Genomic DNA, 18,875 nt, shown 5'->3' with positions numbered 1-18,875 from the left:
TTATTATTCATAGATGGTATTGTCTTTTTAGACTTAACTCCTAAGGTCCTAGATAATCCTAGGCTATGTTTGCAACAGTTTGCTGATATCCCTTTCTTAAAAAGAAAGGTTCAGATTTTTAAGGAACATAGATCCTTAAAGAAAATTATTTTTCAATGGAACTTGGGCCATGAAGATTTAGAAGTTATCCTTCTTTGGGGAAAATCTATTCAGGCATCTTAAAGGAAAAGGAATGTATTGAGCATATTTCTTGCCAGGAATTACATCAAGCTAGTGGACCAAGGTTTGTTTTAATGGTTCTAGGTCGTTTGCATTTTGACCTATCATTGTTGATTCGCTGTTTAAAAATTCCCCGACTTTACTTAATGTTTCAGATCTATTTGATGTAACAAATGAGATTTTTTTTTTTAATTGAAGGTCAAATATTGAGTGATCAAAGCAAATTGAATACACTTGCTGCAACTCGGGCTATTAGACTAAAATTTGGTCTAATCAGTACCTTTGTGCTGGCCATAGCTGCAGTGCTATGTTGGGGTCATCACCTATTCAGTAGTGCTGAGAATTTATTAAATACTTAGAAATGTTGAATTTGAAGAAGGAAACGTTTTACCTAAATTTTAATTTTGCACTAAAACCTTTTAAGATACAGCAGGTTGATTTCACTGGTTTGTCTTTCTTCCAGTTAAAATATCTGTTAAAACAGTTCTCTGCCAGTCTCTGTCTGAGGATCGATATTGATTTTTGCTTAACAAAAAAGGGAAAGTTTGCTCCAGTTATATCCTCATGCTATTCGAAAAGTCCTCAAATGTATTTAACCTGGAACCTTCATCATGATATTTACGATCTCTTCTTGCTACTGAGAATGAACATTTTACCTCTGAATTGTTTAATAGTCAGATAGCGGAACCAACCAGCTAAGGAAAGAATTTGTGTTTTATGTAATATTAGTATACAAGATCTTAATCATATAATCTTCACTTGTCCTGCACTACACTTTTCCTTGTTGACAATTCTTAAAGCCTTTGTTTTTAAAATATAATTTTCTCTGTTTATACAGCTTGTCGACTTCTGTAATGTTCCTCAAAATGAAATGATTTGTTATAAAATTACGTTTTTAAAAATAAATTAAAAATGTGTATTTAAGTGAACTTGGCATGTTAAATGATGTGTGGACCTCTTTGGAAATCTACATTTTTTAAGGGTATGGCCTCCCTTTATAATCACACTTTGTTCTCCTGAATCTATTTAAAGTGACCTCTTTCAGGGTAAACACCCTACCTGTTATATCCAGGGCTCTTACATCCAAGACTCCTCTGCAGAAGAATAGACACTGGAGCACGGCAAACTTTTTCGTTAGCCCTTTCTTTGAGAGCTATTTATTATCCTGCCAGGACAGGAAGAGATGGAACACCCTGTTTACATCCCAGAGGACAGAGTACCTTGGTTCAGGAGGAAGAGAGAATATGATGTCCCTAAGTAGTTTGATAGCCAATTGGGGTTCACCCACCAGGAGGCCCTTGATGGTGAGATGTTGACTGAAAAACCAATCTGAATGTATTAACTGACCTACATAACATGTTGGTAAGGCAATTTAGGACGTGAACTATGTTTGTCCCCATGGGATCCAGACTCTTCAGCACGCCCAAGCCAACTATCTTGACCATGCCGATTTTATTCCTCTTGACTGTGCCATCCACCCCAGCTCTGCCGAGCAAGGTCTCAGCTTGTCTTGAAAGACCCTGGAACTTCCATTATTCCTGGTAGTCTTCCATGTAATGAGATGTAATGTGCCTTGCATTATCAAGTTGTGAGATTCCCCCCAGGGTCCCTAAGGAGATCCTGAAACAGAGGAGGGTAGATTGGCGATTTCACAGGAAAATTCCATCAGAACTGAAAACCAGACTTGAGAACTCCATAGCAGGGTCACCACCAATCGTTCTGCCCGCTCCCTTCATGCCTGAGCAGAGAGATGCATTCTCCTAGGAAAGAGGCCAACAGACCTCGGTGCCTTTGCAAACCAACTATTCCCTCTACTTTTAGTGAGGGCTTTAAGGTTTTCCCTCCTGCTTCCTACTCTGATGTGGATACAGCTTTGTCTGCATACCATGATTCACTTACTACCACACTCGATCAATTAACCCCTCTTAAAAAATTAATGTCCGTCTCCCCTAGGAAAAGAGCTCCGTGGTTCGCTGACACCCTGCATCAGGAAAAGTCTTTTTGCAAGCGTCATGAACGCAGATGGCACCTTACCAAGTCCCCTCAGGATAAATTAGAATACCGTACCAGCTAGGAACCTATCGTGACATCATTTAGGCAGCTCAAAAAGCACATCTAACTTTGTCACTTGCCAACCTGGGCAACTCCACTATAGAGTTATTAAGCATTAAACAGCTTTATAAAACCACTTGCCTTTGCCTCCACAATTGTGGCTTCTCAAGACCTTTGTGATGGTCTAGCCCACTTTTTCAAAGTTAAGATTGATACAGTTTATAAGAACTTCTCAGCCAGTCTGGAAAGAGAATCTGATTGAAAATATCCGCATCCAGACGCCACAGCTATTTTGACCGATTTTCAATTCTGCTCTGTGGGTCAATTGCAGGAGATGCTGTTGTTCGGCCCCGATTCAGATAAAGTGAAAGAAAATGTGTGGGCTGCATTCGGGGAAATTGCTGGTTGGATGAATAATAACAACCTCCAACTAAACAGAGAGAAGACAGAGATCATGCTATTTGGCAAAGCAAACAGGGTATGGCTATGGTCAGCAGACTGGTGGCCCCTTGAACATGGTCCAGCCCCCGCACCTAAGCATTAGGTGAAAAATCTTGGAGTGAAAATAGACCAATCACACTCCATCATGGATCAAGTTAATGCCATATTCCATATTTGGCTCCTGCTATGCGACAATGAGGCTTCTAAAAAAAAGTGTTTCACTGGATCCCGGATTCCTCTGGAAAAACCCTTGTCCACGCTCTTATAACCAGTCACCTGGACTATGGGAACACTTTACTGGTTACAGTAAATGACACCCTGCTTACCAAGCTGCAGGTAATGCAGAATACAGCTGCCCGACTGATCTTCCGGTACGATCCTCCTCTTCCCCTGTCTTAAGGAAACTACATAGGCTGCCTGCTCAGAAAGCAGGTTGTCTTTAAACTCTGCTGTTTGACACATAAGGCCCTTCACAGGGCCCGCCCAGCATTTTTGTCCTCACAACTCAGTTACTACCTGCCATCCAGACGACTAAGGTCCTCAAACCAAGCGTTCCTGCTGACCCCATGCATCCGCATATCTATATTCTAGGACAGATCCTTCTCCTTTATGGCCCCACTCCACTGGAACAAACTTCCACTTCATCTTCGAACTAGAAACAGACTTCCCAGATTTTAACAAGATGCTAAAAATGTGGTTATTCTAGAATGCCTTCATCTGCAACGATCAGCATAGCGCCGAGATACTCCTCTGAAAGTAAGTTGTGTGCTATATCAAGACACTATATCGTAGCATATCATTATCCTTGAAAACAAGATAAACTAACACCCTACTTTCATCGACCAGCCCTGACGAAAAGCGTCTGTTGATGCCACCTTCAGATCTGGCCTCAACTGAAGTAACTGTATAGCAGGTGATCCAGACGAGACGTAAAGAGGTCCGTCACGAACAGGCCCCTTTGTTCAAGATCGTACAGAATACCCTCTGGCCTAATTTCCATGAGCTCATGTCCTGCAGGTTCCTTGGAATGTATTACTCTGTCATGAGATCTGATGTTCTAGGCAGTGATTCCAGAAGGTCTTGGTGAGTTCTAAGAGGTTCAGAGATCTCCCCAGGTAGTTTATTTATCGAAATTCCGCAATATTGTCCGTTTTCAGTAGGGCACAACATTGGCTCCTTGTCTTCATCCAGCATAACACTGCGAAGGACCTCATTAGCAATGTCAAGCATTTGATCTTTTCCCTGAGCAGACCTTTTTCTTCCTGTGTAGAATTCCCTCACCTGGTCCCCCAGCCGGTTCTGCTGGCATCCAGTTCTATGATTACATCTGGTTGGGAGCCAAATATTGCTCTCCCATTCCAGGTCTTCATGCATGAAATCTACCAGCCTATCTCTGCCTTGTCATCTGATAGAGGGGCCATCTTTGAATACATGAGACCCCTCGGAAGGTGTGTTTTTTTGGGGGTCTTTGTAATGGAGAGGGCCCGGGAACTGGCTTGGATGATCAAGATAGTAGACCCACTAGGATTGCGATGTGACTCGGCAGTGTCCTTGGTTTAGCAAGCTTTTGCAAATTTTCTGCCTTATTTTGCATATTTTTCATGATGGTAGACCATGCGTCGCCTGAGTAAAAGCTATCCGAAACCACAGAAATATGGTGTTCTGGGTTTGGGATAAAGTAGATTTATTTTTATTGCTGATGAAACAGAGGCCCTCCTATAGGTCCACCATTATCGGGAGCCATTCCTCTAGGCTCCTTGGGTATTTCTCTGTTAAAAGAATGTTGTTGAGGTATACTGTGAGGCATCTGCATCTGTATCGGAGGTATTCCATTGCCGGGTTCAGCTCCTTGGTGAAGCACCTTGGTGCTGAGGAAAACCCAAGTGGAAGAATTGGGAATTCGAAAGTCTAAGCTTCCTGAATGAATTTTTGTAATCTACGATGGGGTGGGTAAACATGAACCGTAAGATATGCGTCCATGCGGTCCAAATGGACCATCCAGTTGCTGGGCTCAGGAGATCTCTTAAGAGGTGAATGGCATCCTTCCTGAAGTGGCGAGAAATCAGCCATGTGTTGAACTCTTGGAGATTCATGAAGGGGCACTGACACCTTCCCCACATCACTCCCCCCTCCCCAGACCAACTTTTTCACAAGAAAAATATTGCTTAAGAAAACCTTAGAATGATCCAAAGTAGGTTCTATTGTGCCATTGGCGAGTAGCTCCATTATATGCACCTCCACTACGGAGGCAATCTGTTCTAAGAAGATGAGGGGACGAGGTGTGAGCTTTGGTATGAGGGAACCATAAAAGTCTATCTGGGATACTTGGACCTTTTGAAGAACCCATGCATCTGATATTGGTGTCTGCCAATTGGGGAGAAAACGTGCCCCATACTATTGACAGGGGAAACGGTGGATGCTTACAGTGTACCGAAGACCGGTTGCTGGTCCCTCTGGAACACTGGTGACTTATTTTATTTATTTATTTATTTATTTATAATGTTTTATATAGCGCAAACAAGATCCCGAGGGATATCAGAGCGCTTTACAATAGCATGGGGGGAAGGACATAAATGCAAAATTGACATCAAGTAGGAGTAAAAAACAGGGATGATCGCAGATTCAGGGACAGTTGCACAAAAAAAAAGGAGCAATAACAAATGATGGTACAATGGAAGTAAGAACAATGTCTTCGGGCAGGTGAGCCTAGCCTAATTAGGGTAAGAATTTATTCCTAAAGAATTTTTTGGCTCCCAATTTGAACGCCGTCGTTGAAGAGATTCGGCGTACTTCCAGTGGAAGAGAGTTCCATATCTTTGGGGCAGCGCCGGAGAGGGCTCTGTGACAAGTTCTTTTTTTCCTAAGGATGAGTGGTTTCAAAAGGAAAGTATTGGCAATTCTTGAGGCTCTTGCACCACAAGAAAGCTCAAGTTTTTGCGCAAGGTACCTGGGAGTATTGAAGTGAAGGGCTTTGTGTGCCAGAACGACGATCTTTAACTGAATACGTGCTTCATAAGGCAACCATTTGAGAGATTTTAGGACTGGGGATAAGTGCTTGTTTCGCGTGGAGCCTGTAACCAGTCTAGCTGCTGTATTCAGTGATGCTCTTAATGGAGCCAGGGAGTATTTGGGAAGGCCACAGAGGGTCGTGCTGCCATAGTTAAGCCTCGGCAGGACAAGCGCTTGCACCACCTGCTTGAAATCGTTTTGTGGAAGGAAAGGTTTGATATTTGAGTGTCCTCATCATGTGGTTTTCTCCCTTGCACACCTTACTGATGTGATTTTTCATATTCAGGTGCTTATCCCAAGGTGACTCGGCTTAGTCTGTGATGAGAGGAGTGCAGTTGAAAGCAGTGAGGTGATTCAACCAGATGTCAAGCTTGGGGGTGTAGTTCGGAGGGGAGATGACCAAGAATTCCGTTTTGGAGGTGTTGAGCAGGAGATGGTTCTCAGTTAACCAGTTTTGAGTAGACATTAGGGTCATGTTGAGTGAGATGATGTTTTCCGAGGAAAAGATTTTCAAATAGAGTTGGGTATCGTCCACATACCTATGGAAGAGGGTGTTTGTGGAGTTTAAAGAGTTAGCTAATGGTTCTAAGAACAGTTTGAAGAGGATCGGAGATAGGGCGGATCATTGGGGAACCCCCATGGGAACTGGAGAGGGCTGGGAGAGAGAGTGGTTTGCCTTGACCCTTTGAGATCTGTGGTGGAGGAAGGACGAGAACCAATGTAGCACCTGACCAGAAAAACCCATCCTATTTTTCAGAATGGCGAGGAGGTTGTCATGATTAACTGTGACGAATGCGGAGGAAAGGTCAAGGAGGATCAAGAAGCAGGATTCGTTTTGGTCAAGCATTCTTAACAAGTCATCCATAACATGAGTTAGCACCGACTCGGTGCTATGCCCCTTCCGAAAGCCTCATTGATGCTGGTCAAGGAGTTGGAAATTCTCTATGTCAGCACAGAGTTGGGATTGTACGCAATTTTGCTATGAGTTTCGCAAGGGTGGGGATGTTTGAGATGGGACGGAAGTTATTGAGATCCGCTTTGACTGCGTTAGATTTATTTTTTAGTATAGGTGATACCTGAGCTGCTTTTAGGCAGTCGGGGATCATGCCTTCTGAAAGTGAAGCGTTAACAATCCTTGTCCAGGTGAGGATGAGTACATTCTTGATTTCTTTGAAGATGGCCGGGGGTAACGGATCACTGAAGTGGTTGGATGGGTTGATATTCTGAAGGATCTTGTAGATGTCTTTTTCACTAAGTGGAGTAAAGGTGCACCATGACGCATTGTTCTTGGTGAACAGGCTGGTAGATCTGTGCTTTCCTAAGAGGTCATGGGGTGATATGTCCCTGGAGGAAGACAATAGAGCCTTCTTAGTAGCAAGGTCAATGGAGATGAGTCTTGCTTTCCCCATGAAGAAAGCAGCAAGTTTGTCACAAGAGGGAGGGCTGCCACTAGGGTCAGAGAGGACCTATTCCTGATTGCTGTTTGACCAATTTGAAGAGTTTCTTGGGGCGGTTTGCCGCTTGGTCCAGTTGGTGTCTGAAGTAGTCAGCCTTAGCGCTCTTAATTTGTTCGTTGTAGAGGCTCCTAGCCTCTCTAAGGAGTTTTAGTTGGTCCGAAGAGGGATTGGATCGCCAGGAACGTTCGAGTGATCTTAGATTGTGGCTTTCCGTGTTTAGGTTGTCATTATACCAGGGTTTGGATATTTTTATTGAGGCATTTTTTGTTGTTGTATTGGAGCAATGTCATCCATGATGTTGGAGATGGTCGAATTGCAAGAGTCGGTGAGTGATTGCACCTCAACTAAGTTAGCTTGGGAGGCGAGGGCCAATTTACAGTGGGCCGCTATTTCATTGGAGTTTATTTATCTGAGGTCCCTTTTCCATATCTTTAATTTCGTTGGTTGAGCTATCCTCATCGACATCTCCCTTTTGATATAAAAGAAGATGCAGTGGTGGTCGGACCAGTCACACGGAGTAATGGAATCCAAGGTGATGGTCTGCTCATTCGAGATAATGAGGTCTAAAGTTTTGCCTTTAATATGAGTTTATTGGTCACAGTGCAGAGTCAGATCTTGATCATTTAAGAATGACTTAAGGCAGGATACAGCGAGGTCGTTGGGGTTAGACCAGTGAAGGTTGAAATCACCCGGGGAAGATTTGGGCCATGGTTTAATCAACGTTAGCAGAGATGATTTCCATTAGTTGCTCGATGAAGGGCAGCTTGTCTCCCGGGGGATGGTAGAAGGAGTGAAGTTTACAGACCGGTAGGTTCTTGCTTGAGATGCTGAAACAAATGTATTCACAGGAGGAAGGAGTAGAGGACTCTAATTGTGAGATGGAGAGTGTGTTTCTGTGAATACAGGCTAGGCTACCACCCAACTTCCAGGTTCTGTCTAGCCTAATTATGTTGTGAGAGGGAGGAACTAGGAGGTCTAAGATAGGAGTGGAAGAGGGGTTTAGCCAAGTTTCAGTGAGGATGATAATGTCGAAGTCCTTGTGTTGGATGAGGTCGAAGATATCGGAGGCATGTTTACTTGCTGATCTGCAATTAAGTAATACACATTTAACGAATTAGGGGAGGAAGGCGTCTGGGTGACGGTCACATGAGTGAGGTTGTCAATGTTACTGCCTCTAAGATTGCGTGGAGGTTCTCTGTACGGTTTTGAATGGATGGGTTGTATTTTTCTCGTCAAGTTTATGGGGGTGTACCAGGTAGGTTAAGAGTTGTGAGGGTCCTGGAGATCAGTGGACGTCAGGTGGGTCACACATCTTCTGGGAGGTAGGGGAATGGATTTTAGGATGGAGGGTGCTAAAGGTTGATTGATCCCTGCGATCACTAACGCTTGAGGAAGCGCTAGGCAAATGCGTAGACGTGAGGAGAGAGCTGATCACTGGGGAAAAATCATTATAGAGGGCTTTCAGTTCATGTAGCTCAGAGGTGAGAAGGTACAACTGGAGAGATATGTCATCTAGGCGCGCTGCCAAGTCAGAGTGTTGGACTTGAGGGGGTGTAGGGAAAGCGAGTGGGGAAGGAGGGTCTTGGTGTAGGACCGTAGAGTCTGCAGAGGGGGTGAATGGTTCCTGGGGAGGAAGTTGATCATTTGGGACTGGTGGAGTTCCATGTCCTATTAATAGTGAGGTTGGAGCATTAGCAAGGGGGGTGTGATCAATGAGCTGAGGGTTAGGTACAGTCCAAACTGGAATGAATGGGGTTGAACAAGCATGATCGGTGGTGGGCGTTTGTCCGGATTCCAGCCTAGTATGCGTCGTAGGGAAAAAGCTGAGGGACGAGGGATCAAGCAGTAGTGTGAATCGGTCACACTGGGGTCTCTCCGGTTGAGCAACAGATAGGATCGGACTGGCTGGATGTGCTCCTAGTAAGCCCAAGGAGTCTCTCGTCCTCTGAGTCGAGGGTCTAGCTTGTTGGGGCAGGTCAACAGGGGACAGAACCGCTCTGTGAATATCTAGTGGTGAGGAGTGGTTTATATGGAGAGGGGGGCCTTCCTGGTTGGGGCACGTCGATAGGGGACAGAGCCGCTCTTTGATGGTCTAGCGGCGAGGAGTGGTTTAGGTAGAGTGAGGGTCTTCCCGAAGAGGAGGGGGGCAGACTCAACAGGTCCTGAGAGATGGTAAAGAGAGTGTGGGTGTCAATGGATTTCGCTGAAGCCATTTTTGAGAAATGGGAAGATAGTGGCTAACTTAACTAGATTGATGTAGGACGCTTGGATTAGGATGATACCATTGTTATATAGGGTGATGGTGAAATTGGCATTGAGTGTGGATGAGGGTGCTGTTGTGAGCTTGAGACCGTGGGGTGTTTTCCTGGTACCTGCTATTCGGAACATGGAATAGAAGACTTCGCCAGCATGCTCTTTTCCTGGTGTAGAAAATAAGATCATTGACTCTAGAACCCTTATTAGTACAATAGTAGAAGGTTGGGTGGGTAGTTGATGATGACAGCGTTGGATCCTGAGGGATCGGGGCTTAGCTCCATTGTGGTGGTGTGACTGTTACCCGATACTAATGCCTTGTCAGTGGAGGGAGGAAGCTGTTAAAGTGAAAAATTCCAGGCACAGGATTGTGGAATAATGTCTTCAGGACCCAGGTGTGAGGGATATTGACCAAGTTGCCCACACTCCAAGCTGCCCACACTCCAAGATGGCCACCGAGATGGCCCCCAAAAACAGGGGGTGTAACGGTCCTTTTCTCTATCTATGCCCTGCCTAGGTGTGTAGTGGTAAAGTTATCAAGTCAACAAGCCCACTCCAAGATGGCTCCCAAAAGCAGGGGGTGTAATGGCTCTTTTCTCTTAGCTATGCCAGCCCTGGTGTGAAGAGAATGATGTCCACAGGCCAACTCCAATATGGACCCCAAAAGCAGTGGGTGTAGCCAGTCCTTATCCCATTCAACAGCCTGCCCAGGAGTGAGAAATAATGACCACATGCCCATTCCAAGATGGCCACTAAAGGAAGAATGAGGGGTCAGCTCCTTTCTATTTCTATGCCCAGCCGAGTATGGGGGATGGGGCGTCCAACTTTGAGCCCAGAGGAAATAAAATGGATGCCAGAGAGCATCGACTAAGCTGACCAAACAAAATGGGTGCCCCCGATGCAATCCTCAGAAGTTGAGCAGGAGCCCCACGCACCAATGAATCCACAGACAAAGTTATACAGTCAGGCTGGTGCGGTCACTTTCCTCTGGGAGATCTAACCGTCACAGAGTCAGCAGGCCCACATTGCAGGAGGGCTCTGAGATCTCCCAACATATAGAAAAGGATAAAATAGAACAAAAGAGCCAGACTCCAGGCAATGCGCGCAGTGAGATGCGACGCAAAGGCACAGACCCAGAAAAACAAGAAAGTGCCTTGTGGGGGGTCCGGCCGGTAGAAACTCACCATCGGCGTATAACAGGTCGAGGTCCAAGACTGAGAGGTGAGGCGATGCAAGGCAAACGTAAAAATGCTAATAACAGGCTCGTGGGAGTTGGGAGAGGGGCCAGGAGTCAGGGCAGAAACGAGGGCAGTAGATCATCCTTGTTGCCTGGAGAGCTTCTGCGGCCGTGGTATGGAGGGGGGAGGCAGGGTCAGAAGACCGTCGGGAGAAGCCGAAGTGATGGCTCAATGAGGTGGAGGCATTGAGGTGGTTTGGAGGAAGTGATGTCGTTGACACAAGGGAGACCTGCGTCCCATTCAGAGGGACGATTGATGGAGTTCTCCGCGGTGCCTGCCCGGGGTGGGTGGTAGGGCGGGCAGCCAGAAGGTGTTGTGCCGAGTCAGTGGAATAGGAGTCATCGAAACAAGGAAGGCCAGAGTCCCGCTCAGAGGGACGAGTGTCAGAATCGGTCTACGAGATGCCAGGCCCGTGCCGGGCGACCTAGGGCCTAGGCAAGATGAAGGGCAAACAGATCCCCCTAAACACACGGGGGGTCGCCCGGGACCATAAGAGCACTCACCCAAACCAAGATAGTAAGCCCTAGACTCGTGGGCGCCTACTCCAGTCCGAGTGCAGTCCGCTCCTGACTGGGCACAGGGGTCAGGTTTTGGTTGGCGTCCCTTTCACATGGATGCTTAGCCGCGACAAGAGACGGAGGTCCTGTACAAGGAGGCGAACCCTTCTGTCGGCAGCTCACAGGTAGGAGTCTGCTGCGTCCAAGTGGGGGTCGTCACTCCTCGTGGCTCGGTCGCTGCAGGGACAGTCTCAATCCATGATTTGGGGAAGTGCCGACAAGGGGGGCACTTCAGGCCAATTAAGGCTTGGCTGAATTGTCGGATCGTCCGGGAAGCCCTTCTATAAAGGAGTGGTCAGCGAAGGGACCTCGAGGATCCTGTAGCCCCAATCCTGCCTAGAGCGTCGATGGATCCTGAGAGGTCGTTTCCACAGGTAGGCGATGATCAAATTGCAGTTTCAGTGGATTGCATGTTGAGTGAAGAAGAGGAGTGAAAGTTGATGTTGGATGGCTGGGTTAATGCAGGGATATCTACCGATAAGGTAATCCCCAACCCAGAGCTCTCGAGCAGAGCTCTTACTCGGCGGCCATCTTGAAGGCGAAGACTTGGGAAGCCCATGTAGGGGAAGAAGCCTCTGACCCTGGTCTGATCCTGCCATTGTCCCCGTCTGGAGCCTCAACATCTGTAGAGGGCTGGGTATTGGAAGCGATCAGTTGATCGCCCCCTGCCACAACTTGCCCCAGTGGAAAACAAAATTGGGTTTAAACATCCATTTGATGGAATCTTGCACTTTTGTCCAAAGAGATGAAGGTTGAAACCAACCAGCCCACTTCTTTTATGAAAGGGTCTCTGAATAAAATTCCCTGAGCAACGACTCTGGCCTCCGAGGTGGCCAGGCCCCCAACTTTGAGCCAACTTTAATTATGAGTGACTGGCGTCTCTCTGTCAATATAACACAATTAATGTTAGTCAACAATATAATAGCCCGCTGTGCCCAGCTGATCTGGGGAGATTAGGGATCCTAGTTCCTTGGCCTCCTCTGCCCTGTCATGGATTTTCATCACCCGGCCAATGACATGCAAGAGCTTGTTGTGGCATGACCACCAGGAACCGTCCTTCACCTTCTTGGGATCCCAGACATACTTGGCAGGTAGGGGGGCATTCTGGTATCTATTTCTAGTGTTTCTGCCACTTTGCTGTCCAAAGATGAACCAGGGCAGTCCACTCAAAGGTGGTTACGAATTTCATTATCAAGAGCTTCCGCTGCCTGCCCACCACGTAGGTGGCCACTTTCTTGCCCAGGGCCCATTCTGAGGATGGGGTGGAAGATCTACCCCTGGTCCTGCATGTTGGACACTGTGTTAGAGGGGTCCACCTTTACAGTGGCCCCTGGCGCCGGAAGTGAGGTATAGCTGAACTGTGCTAAGGTCTGTTCTGCTTCAAATCAGCCTCTGAGTCTCCTTTGAAGTCATCCCTGTCAAAGGGCATTGGGAAATGTGGAGTCAAGGTATTAGGGCCTTGGCATCCTAGAGTGGGGCCCCTGAATTTAGGATAGTAATGAGTTCTTCTCCAGGGTGGACATTATGTGACAAAAAGGCCCTCTAGAGCCAGTCAAAGGCATCAAGGTCGCCTCCCTGGTATGCTTTCTTTTCAACCCACCTTAGAAGGGCTCGATCCAAGGTGCCCCCGAAGTTCAGGGACCGCTGAGAGTCCAGATTGGTCTTCCATCCGGGGGAGTGGTTGAAAGCACTTCTGTGCTAGCTGCATTAGTCTCCTCTTCAGAGGAGCCACGGCATTGGATACAGGTTTATGTATAGAGGCGTCTACGGCTTCTCAAAATTTATCAGTCCTGCCTGTATAATTCCTCCAATCTCTGGATGGTGTGGGCTTCGTTTAATACTGGGGGCTCAATGAAGCTTATATGGCATGGGAGCTAGATCATGTGGGTCTTTTGCCCTGAGGACTTCTCACGCACTTTTGAGTTCTCAGAAGGCCCAGTGTAAAACAGAGAGCCATTACGTGGATAGCGTGTCCCTTTGTGTGCAATAGTTGTTTAGTGCTTTGTAATGCCTATATCTTTGTGTACAGACACCCTAAAAGGGCCATTCAGGCTCCAGGCAGGCGGCGGGCACTGCCAGTAACTAAGACCGCAGTCTGCAGACAGCAGTGAAAAGGAACCCGTCCTCGGCATGTAGCTCACACCTAGAGCACAGTCCGCCCCACAGGGAGCATTCCTGCGGCCCACTGTGACTAAAACATGGTCCTTAGTCACTGTACGTTGTTAAAGCACAAGTAAGAGCATAAAACAATGTATCTAATCAAGAAATAGCTCATGCCCCCATATGGAGCACAGGGATGCTGGAGCATCGAAGGAAGACGGGACATGATCAGAAACTATGACGAATGGACAGCCCTGTGATTGGCTACAGCTTTGTGGTTGTTTTTCATGGGTGCTAATGGGAAAGAGGGTTTGTTAATGTGTAATATGGCTGCTGGAAATAAAATGTGAATAAAGGATAGCATAATCCTTGCCTCCGGTGCTGATATTGAGTTGCATAGAACCCACAACAGGTGCTGTTTTGCACTTGTGCCAGACAGAAAGGAAATGCTTCATAGTAGCAGGTCTTTTTCCCCAGTTTTCAATGCTGTAAGGTTGTGAACAGAGCAGTTCCCCAGTGTCATTCAAAGATTAGAAGAAAATAAGTGTTGCTCCAAGACCTCTTCATAGCGGCATAAACCTCTTTAAAAAAAAAAAACACGCTGGGAAACCTTTTTTTACATGCAATTAACTTTCTCTTCCAACGCAGGCACAATCTCCTACACAACTCCTTCATTTATGATGCCAGTTATGAAAATATACAGTGTTCATTAACTGCAAATTAACAGTGTGGCAAAAAGTCTCTGCTTGATATCTTCCTTTGCATTTAGTGGAAGTGTTCCTAAAATGACTACCATTTTGAACATCTAACATACACATCTGCATGTAAAAAAAAAAAAACAATTTACAAATAATCCCGATCATTCTCCATACCCACAAACATGCTTACGTTTCTTTCACTCCTTTCTCCCTTCCCAGAAATAGTGGCGTGGTTTACTATGTTGTCCCAATTTAAAATTCTAATGGCGTAGTATCTATGCCGCTACTTGGTATTTTATTAGTTGCTCCTGTTTTGCAGTCAAGCATGGCATTAGAATTTATAAGCAATGCTCTTCGAGTCACTGGTGTGTGTAGAGGGCCATAAGAGTAATCCATCTAGGATTGATACCCTTTCAGGCAGCTGAGCGCTCATTTTGCCTTAGTAGACAAATTAGCCTAGAATTGGATGTTTTCGTCATCAGCCCTAAGTTAATCGAGTAGATACTGAGTCTCAGTAAGCCTGATTAAAAGGCAAAAAGTACCAAATTGCAAATTACTGGCTATAGCCCTTTTATTGGCCAAATGACGCATCGCTATGAAGTGGGGCAGAAAACGAACTCCAAATGTAAAGAACTGGATGATGGACATGATATATTGTAAGGAACAATTGGAAATATATGCAGAGGAGATACCAGTGACCTCGAGACCAAGAGACTTTTGGAGCCCACTGGTACAGTATTTGCAGGCACAACAGGATGTGCAATCAAAAGGCAGTGGAGGGCAAGGACAATAAGATAAACCCCATAATGTGATGTGATAACGGTGTCAGGATACCATGTAATGTGCTGTAAATGTGGGCATACTCAGTCATCCAAATATCTAAGATTAATGTACCAAAGATTATATGTTGTATTGTGTACCGCAGTATCAATAACTATAAATAAAGTTAAAAATAAATAAATAAATACGGAGTCTCAGTCCACTGTAAAGTATCCCAGGTGATAAGTTAGTCTGTTGGATCAGCTCTCATCTTTGTTGTCTCTTGTAGCAGGGGGATGAGGAGATACCACCAGACGAGTTGGCTCAAAGCACAGAAACCCCAACGAGCGAGGACGTGTCACAAACTGAGAAACCACCCAGAGAGGATGATGATGAGAGCGAGCTCCTCCGAGAGTTTGAGAAGGAGCTTGAGGATATCCTCTTACCCAAATCTGAAATGTCCGAGATGAAAGAGGATGTGAAAGCTGGAATGGAAAATGAATTTGACAACATAATTGATGAGGTGATCTATTATTTTGCTGTGCTCATTTTTGCTCTGATGCAGCACCCAGTGAGAATTCCGAAATGTTCAGAGCTACAGAAGTGAGCATGGATGACTTCTGCTCGAGCTCCTGTAGCATGTCAAGGGCTAGGTATCTCTGTTCTGCCTTGTTATTTTTAATCAAGATTTGACCTGATGCTTCCTTTAACTTGCGTCACTGAGCCTGCATTGTCCATTAATGCTTGTCTTTGTTATATGTCTCGGATCTGCACTTGCCGGGTGGTGATGTTTTCTTGTTTTGACATAGCTCTAACATTAAGAGTCACCCTCTTTAGCCAAAAGGGACAGGGTAGATTAAACAATCTCAAAAAACGAATTCCCTTTTGTACTATATTAATTAAAAAAACATATTTTTATTGCAATTATGTCCTTTTTTTAATAACCCATGGATGATAGACACACTGTGATATTATTTAGCATGTAAGTTTGGTTGATGAATGTATGCGAACTGGTGAATTTCTGTAAGACGGTCAATGACTAAATTTTTTTTAATAAAGACATTTTTGTATATGAATGTTAATAAATGTTTTTGAATAAGAACAAGAGACAGGTGTTGATTAAAAATACTGATTACTATAATATTACCTTGCACATCTTTCAGTCCATACTTATTGGATTACTTGTAGTGGTCAAGGTACAAAAGGGAATTTGTTTTTTTAGATTATTTTCTTGTTTTGTGCATCCTGGAGCCTCTCAGCCTAGTGTATGCTTATTTTGACACACATCCCTAACCGTGGAGTTCTAGGGTTGGCCTGTGACACTTGGCTTGTCCATCCTGGCTAATGCTTGCCTCGGCCAGCACTCCTAGGCTGGTCATAATGAGATGATGCATGCTTTGGTCGTTCATTCACTTTTTATCCGTGGGCCTTTCCTGTCCATATAGTACTTAAATTGGTCTAGATGTATTATGCATCTGTGCTCCCCATCTAACAGGATCCCATGTGGCATATTACCCCTGAATGTGCAAGTGTAAGAATACTGAGACATAGGGGGTGTTTAAGCAGTTGTCTTGGGTTTGAAAGTGTGGCCTGACCGTTTCACTGGGGCATAAAATGCGTGCACCTTCTCAGTGTCATTCTTTTACAGACTCAGGAGGAGCTGGCTGCTGAGGGCCTGAAAGGAGAGTTTGACCGGAAGCAAGCATCCAAATATCTGGCCTCGACATTGAACAAACTGATCAACAGGCTAGATGATAAAGACCCTGAGCCGGGGACTGATCAAGAAGAAGGGGTTGAAGACCTAGCAAGGGGGAACCCAGGCCCTGCTGCCAAAAATACTGACGGTACTGATTGCTTTACTGCTTTGTACGCTTGTAAATACAGGATAGTACTGGTATTGAGTAGAAATCTAGCCAGCAGGGCCATGTTGCTGTCTAACACATAGTTCTGTATGGAAAACATATTAATGTCCAAACTTGCTATTTTGGAAAGAATTGACCTTCACATGCTTTCCTGTTTGCCATCAACGATGGCAAGCTCTGAAAGGTGCCATCATCATAGGCCCTTCTAGTACCCCGAAGTCACGTGATGGTTACTGTCCTGTGGTGCTTGCATTTTGCGGCCACTTGTTACTACTGAAAGCCTGTATATCAAAAAAGTTCTTGCAGGGCTGGTTGTTTCCCACAAATCTCTAGGAAGTACCTTTAGATAGCTTTGGCGTCTTCCTGCCTTGGAGAAAGTGAGAGTTTTAAACAATGCCAAGGAAACACATCTCTGCTGCTTTTCCTATCCATTGTCGCTCCCCTTCACAGTCTATCTGTTACACAGAATGTAGAGTAATTCATTTTACAGTAATAGATTTATGAATTGTTTGGAATAACTTCCTGATACACCAATAGGCCACTGGCCTTAAAATACAGGCTCCAGTCGCCTGTTAGCCTACCATTAACATATCTTAATTTTAGGCATTCTTTGTAAGATACTCAGCCATCCGAGTTGTGATATTTCTACCTTACAGCAGGCATGCACAATCAGGCATCTGTACATGCTACCCTTACTCTTTACAATGTCCAAGTACATATCTCCTTTCCCTCCTCCTTTCAAAACTTCCATTAGTTTTTGCAGTACTTAACAGGATGGATAGCAAAGCAAATTGCAGATCTTCGTACACTGCTTGCTTAAGCGATTGAATGAGAGTTAAGTTACCATTCTGGTGGTTTCTGCCCTGGACGGTTCTAGTGCATAGAAGTGTTGCAGGCAGTCTTCCCTCTAATTATTGTCCTCTGTGTGCATCGGTGACCTGTTTGCGTGCAATTGATTGATTTTGAGAAACACGCTGCCACTATTTTATGGACCGAGTCCGCTCCGAGTCCGCCAGTGGACACAGTTGGCAAATAACGGGACCATACGGAATCCTTAGTAACTTTTGTAAATGTAGGTCCTATATTTACAAAGGCCATAGAAAAAAAATTGAATTCAACAAGGTGCATGGGTGGTCGCAATGCAAGTTGTTCGTGATGCATGATGTAACGACGCTACAGCACTCCTTCCTCCATTATCAAGTCCAGAGAAGTAGGTTATAGATCAGGGAGGGGGCCGAAATGACAGGAGATGGGGCGGCTCTCTTTGTAACATGAAAGAAGCTCAGGTTTGAACACTAAAAATTGATCTAAAAGTCATAAAAACGCAGTTTGAACAAATTGAGAAATCGCATGTAAAGTGAAAGAACGTGTCAAATTGCAAGCTTGAATGCAGCTATTCCCCCTGCTCTGCGGGCCCTGTCTTTGTGCAGCAACAGGATGATATAGCAGCTTCCAACAAAAATCTAATTGTCTTTCGGAACTTTTGCAGTCATTGTTGTTTAGCAATAAAAGTGCGCTTCTTTGTTGCGACATGAAAAATGAAAGCAGAGGAAGCCCTGTCAATCAGGCCCGGCTCTAGGAATTTTTTGTTGGGTGGGCCAAAGGTGCATTTGGGACGGCCACTGCGGACCCAATTTGTCTTCTAGCCTACAAGCAACAGATTAGATTATATCTACTTGCAAACAGTCACCAGTATACAACGGATCAATTCTGTGTGTATACAGAGCATGTGGAGAGTTATTTGAAAGTAAGAGCGATGTCTGGATGTAAGTGCAAACCCTCAAATTCCAACAGGCCAGGTTTTAACACAAGTACTTCCAGGCCCGATTATCCACTTTTCGACAATCCCACTCCTGTGTACCTTATCTCACAGCTGACCTTCGGGCCCCAGCCCCATATCACCCCCATCCAGCTCTACTTTCATTATTCCCGTAAAAAACATTAACAAAATCACCTTCAAACTTAAAACATTAAATATAGCAGTAAATATAATTAGCACGTACTTTAAAATATGTTCCACAGTTGCCCTAATGACCTGATTGCTAATTAAATAAAAACAGAAAGGCAATGACAGGGCCGGTTTTCTCGCTAGTATGTAATTCCGTCTACAGGGAATGTCACATGAGCCAATGAGGATTACAAGATGCAGGAATCACATGTCATCCATACTGGTGGGCAGTAAATTTAAAGATAATAAAAATGTATATCGGCCCAAACTCTTTTTAGCAAC

At 45.1% G+C, this 18,875-nt stretch overlaps 1 protein-coding gene across 9 annotated transcripts in view; it reads left to right on the top strand.

Annotated features, from left to right (window-relative positions):
• Positions 1-18,875, top strand: part of OS9 (OS9 endoplasmic reticulum lectin) — a 241,551-nt gene that overhangs the window by 167,791 nt on the left and 54,885 nt on the right. For 5 of the 9 annotated variants that reach the window (XM_085654567.1, XM_085654564.1, XM_085654561.1 and 2 more), the window contains exons 11-12: positions 15,073-15,306; positions 16,432-16,627. In XM_085654567.1, the coding sequence (XP_085510693.1) occupies positions 15,073-15,306; positions 16,432-16,627 (430 nt within the window). The remainder of the gene's footprint in view (positions 1-15,072; positions 15,307-16,431; positions 16,628-18,875) is intronic. The other 4 variants (XM_085654566.1, XM_085654565.1, XM_085654562.1 and 1 more) reach the window with 1 other exon arrangement.

Source organism: Triturus cristatus, chromosome 4_1 (assembly GCF_964204655.1).
Source record: "Triturus cristatus chromosome 4_1, aTriCri1.1, whole genome shotgun sequence".
Lineage (NCBI taxonomy): Eukaryota > Metazoa > Chordata > Amphibia > Caudata > Salamandridae > Triturus > Triturus cristatus.
This window is presented reverse-complemented; position numbering and strand designations above follow the sequence as displayed.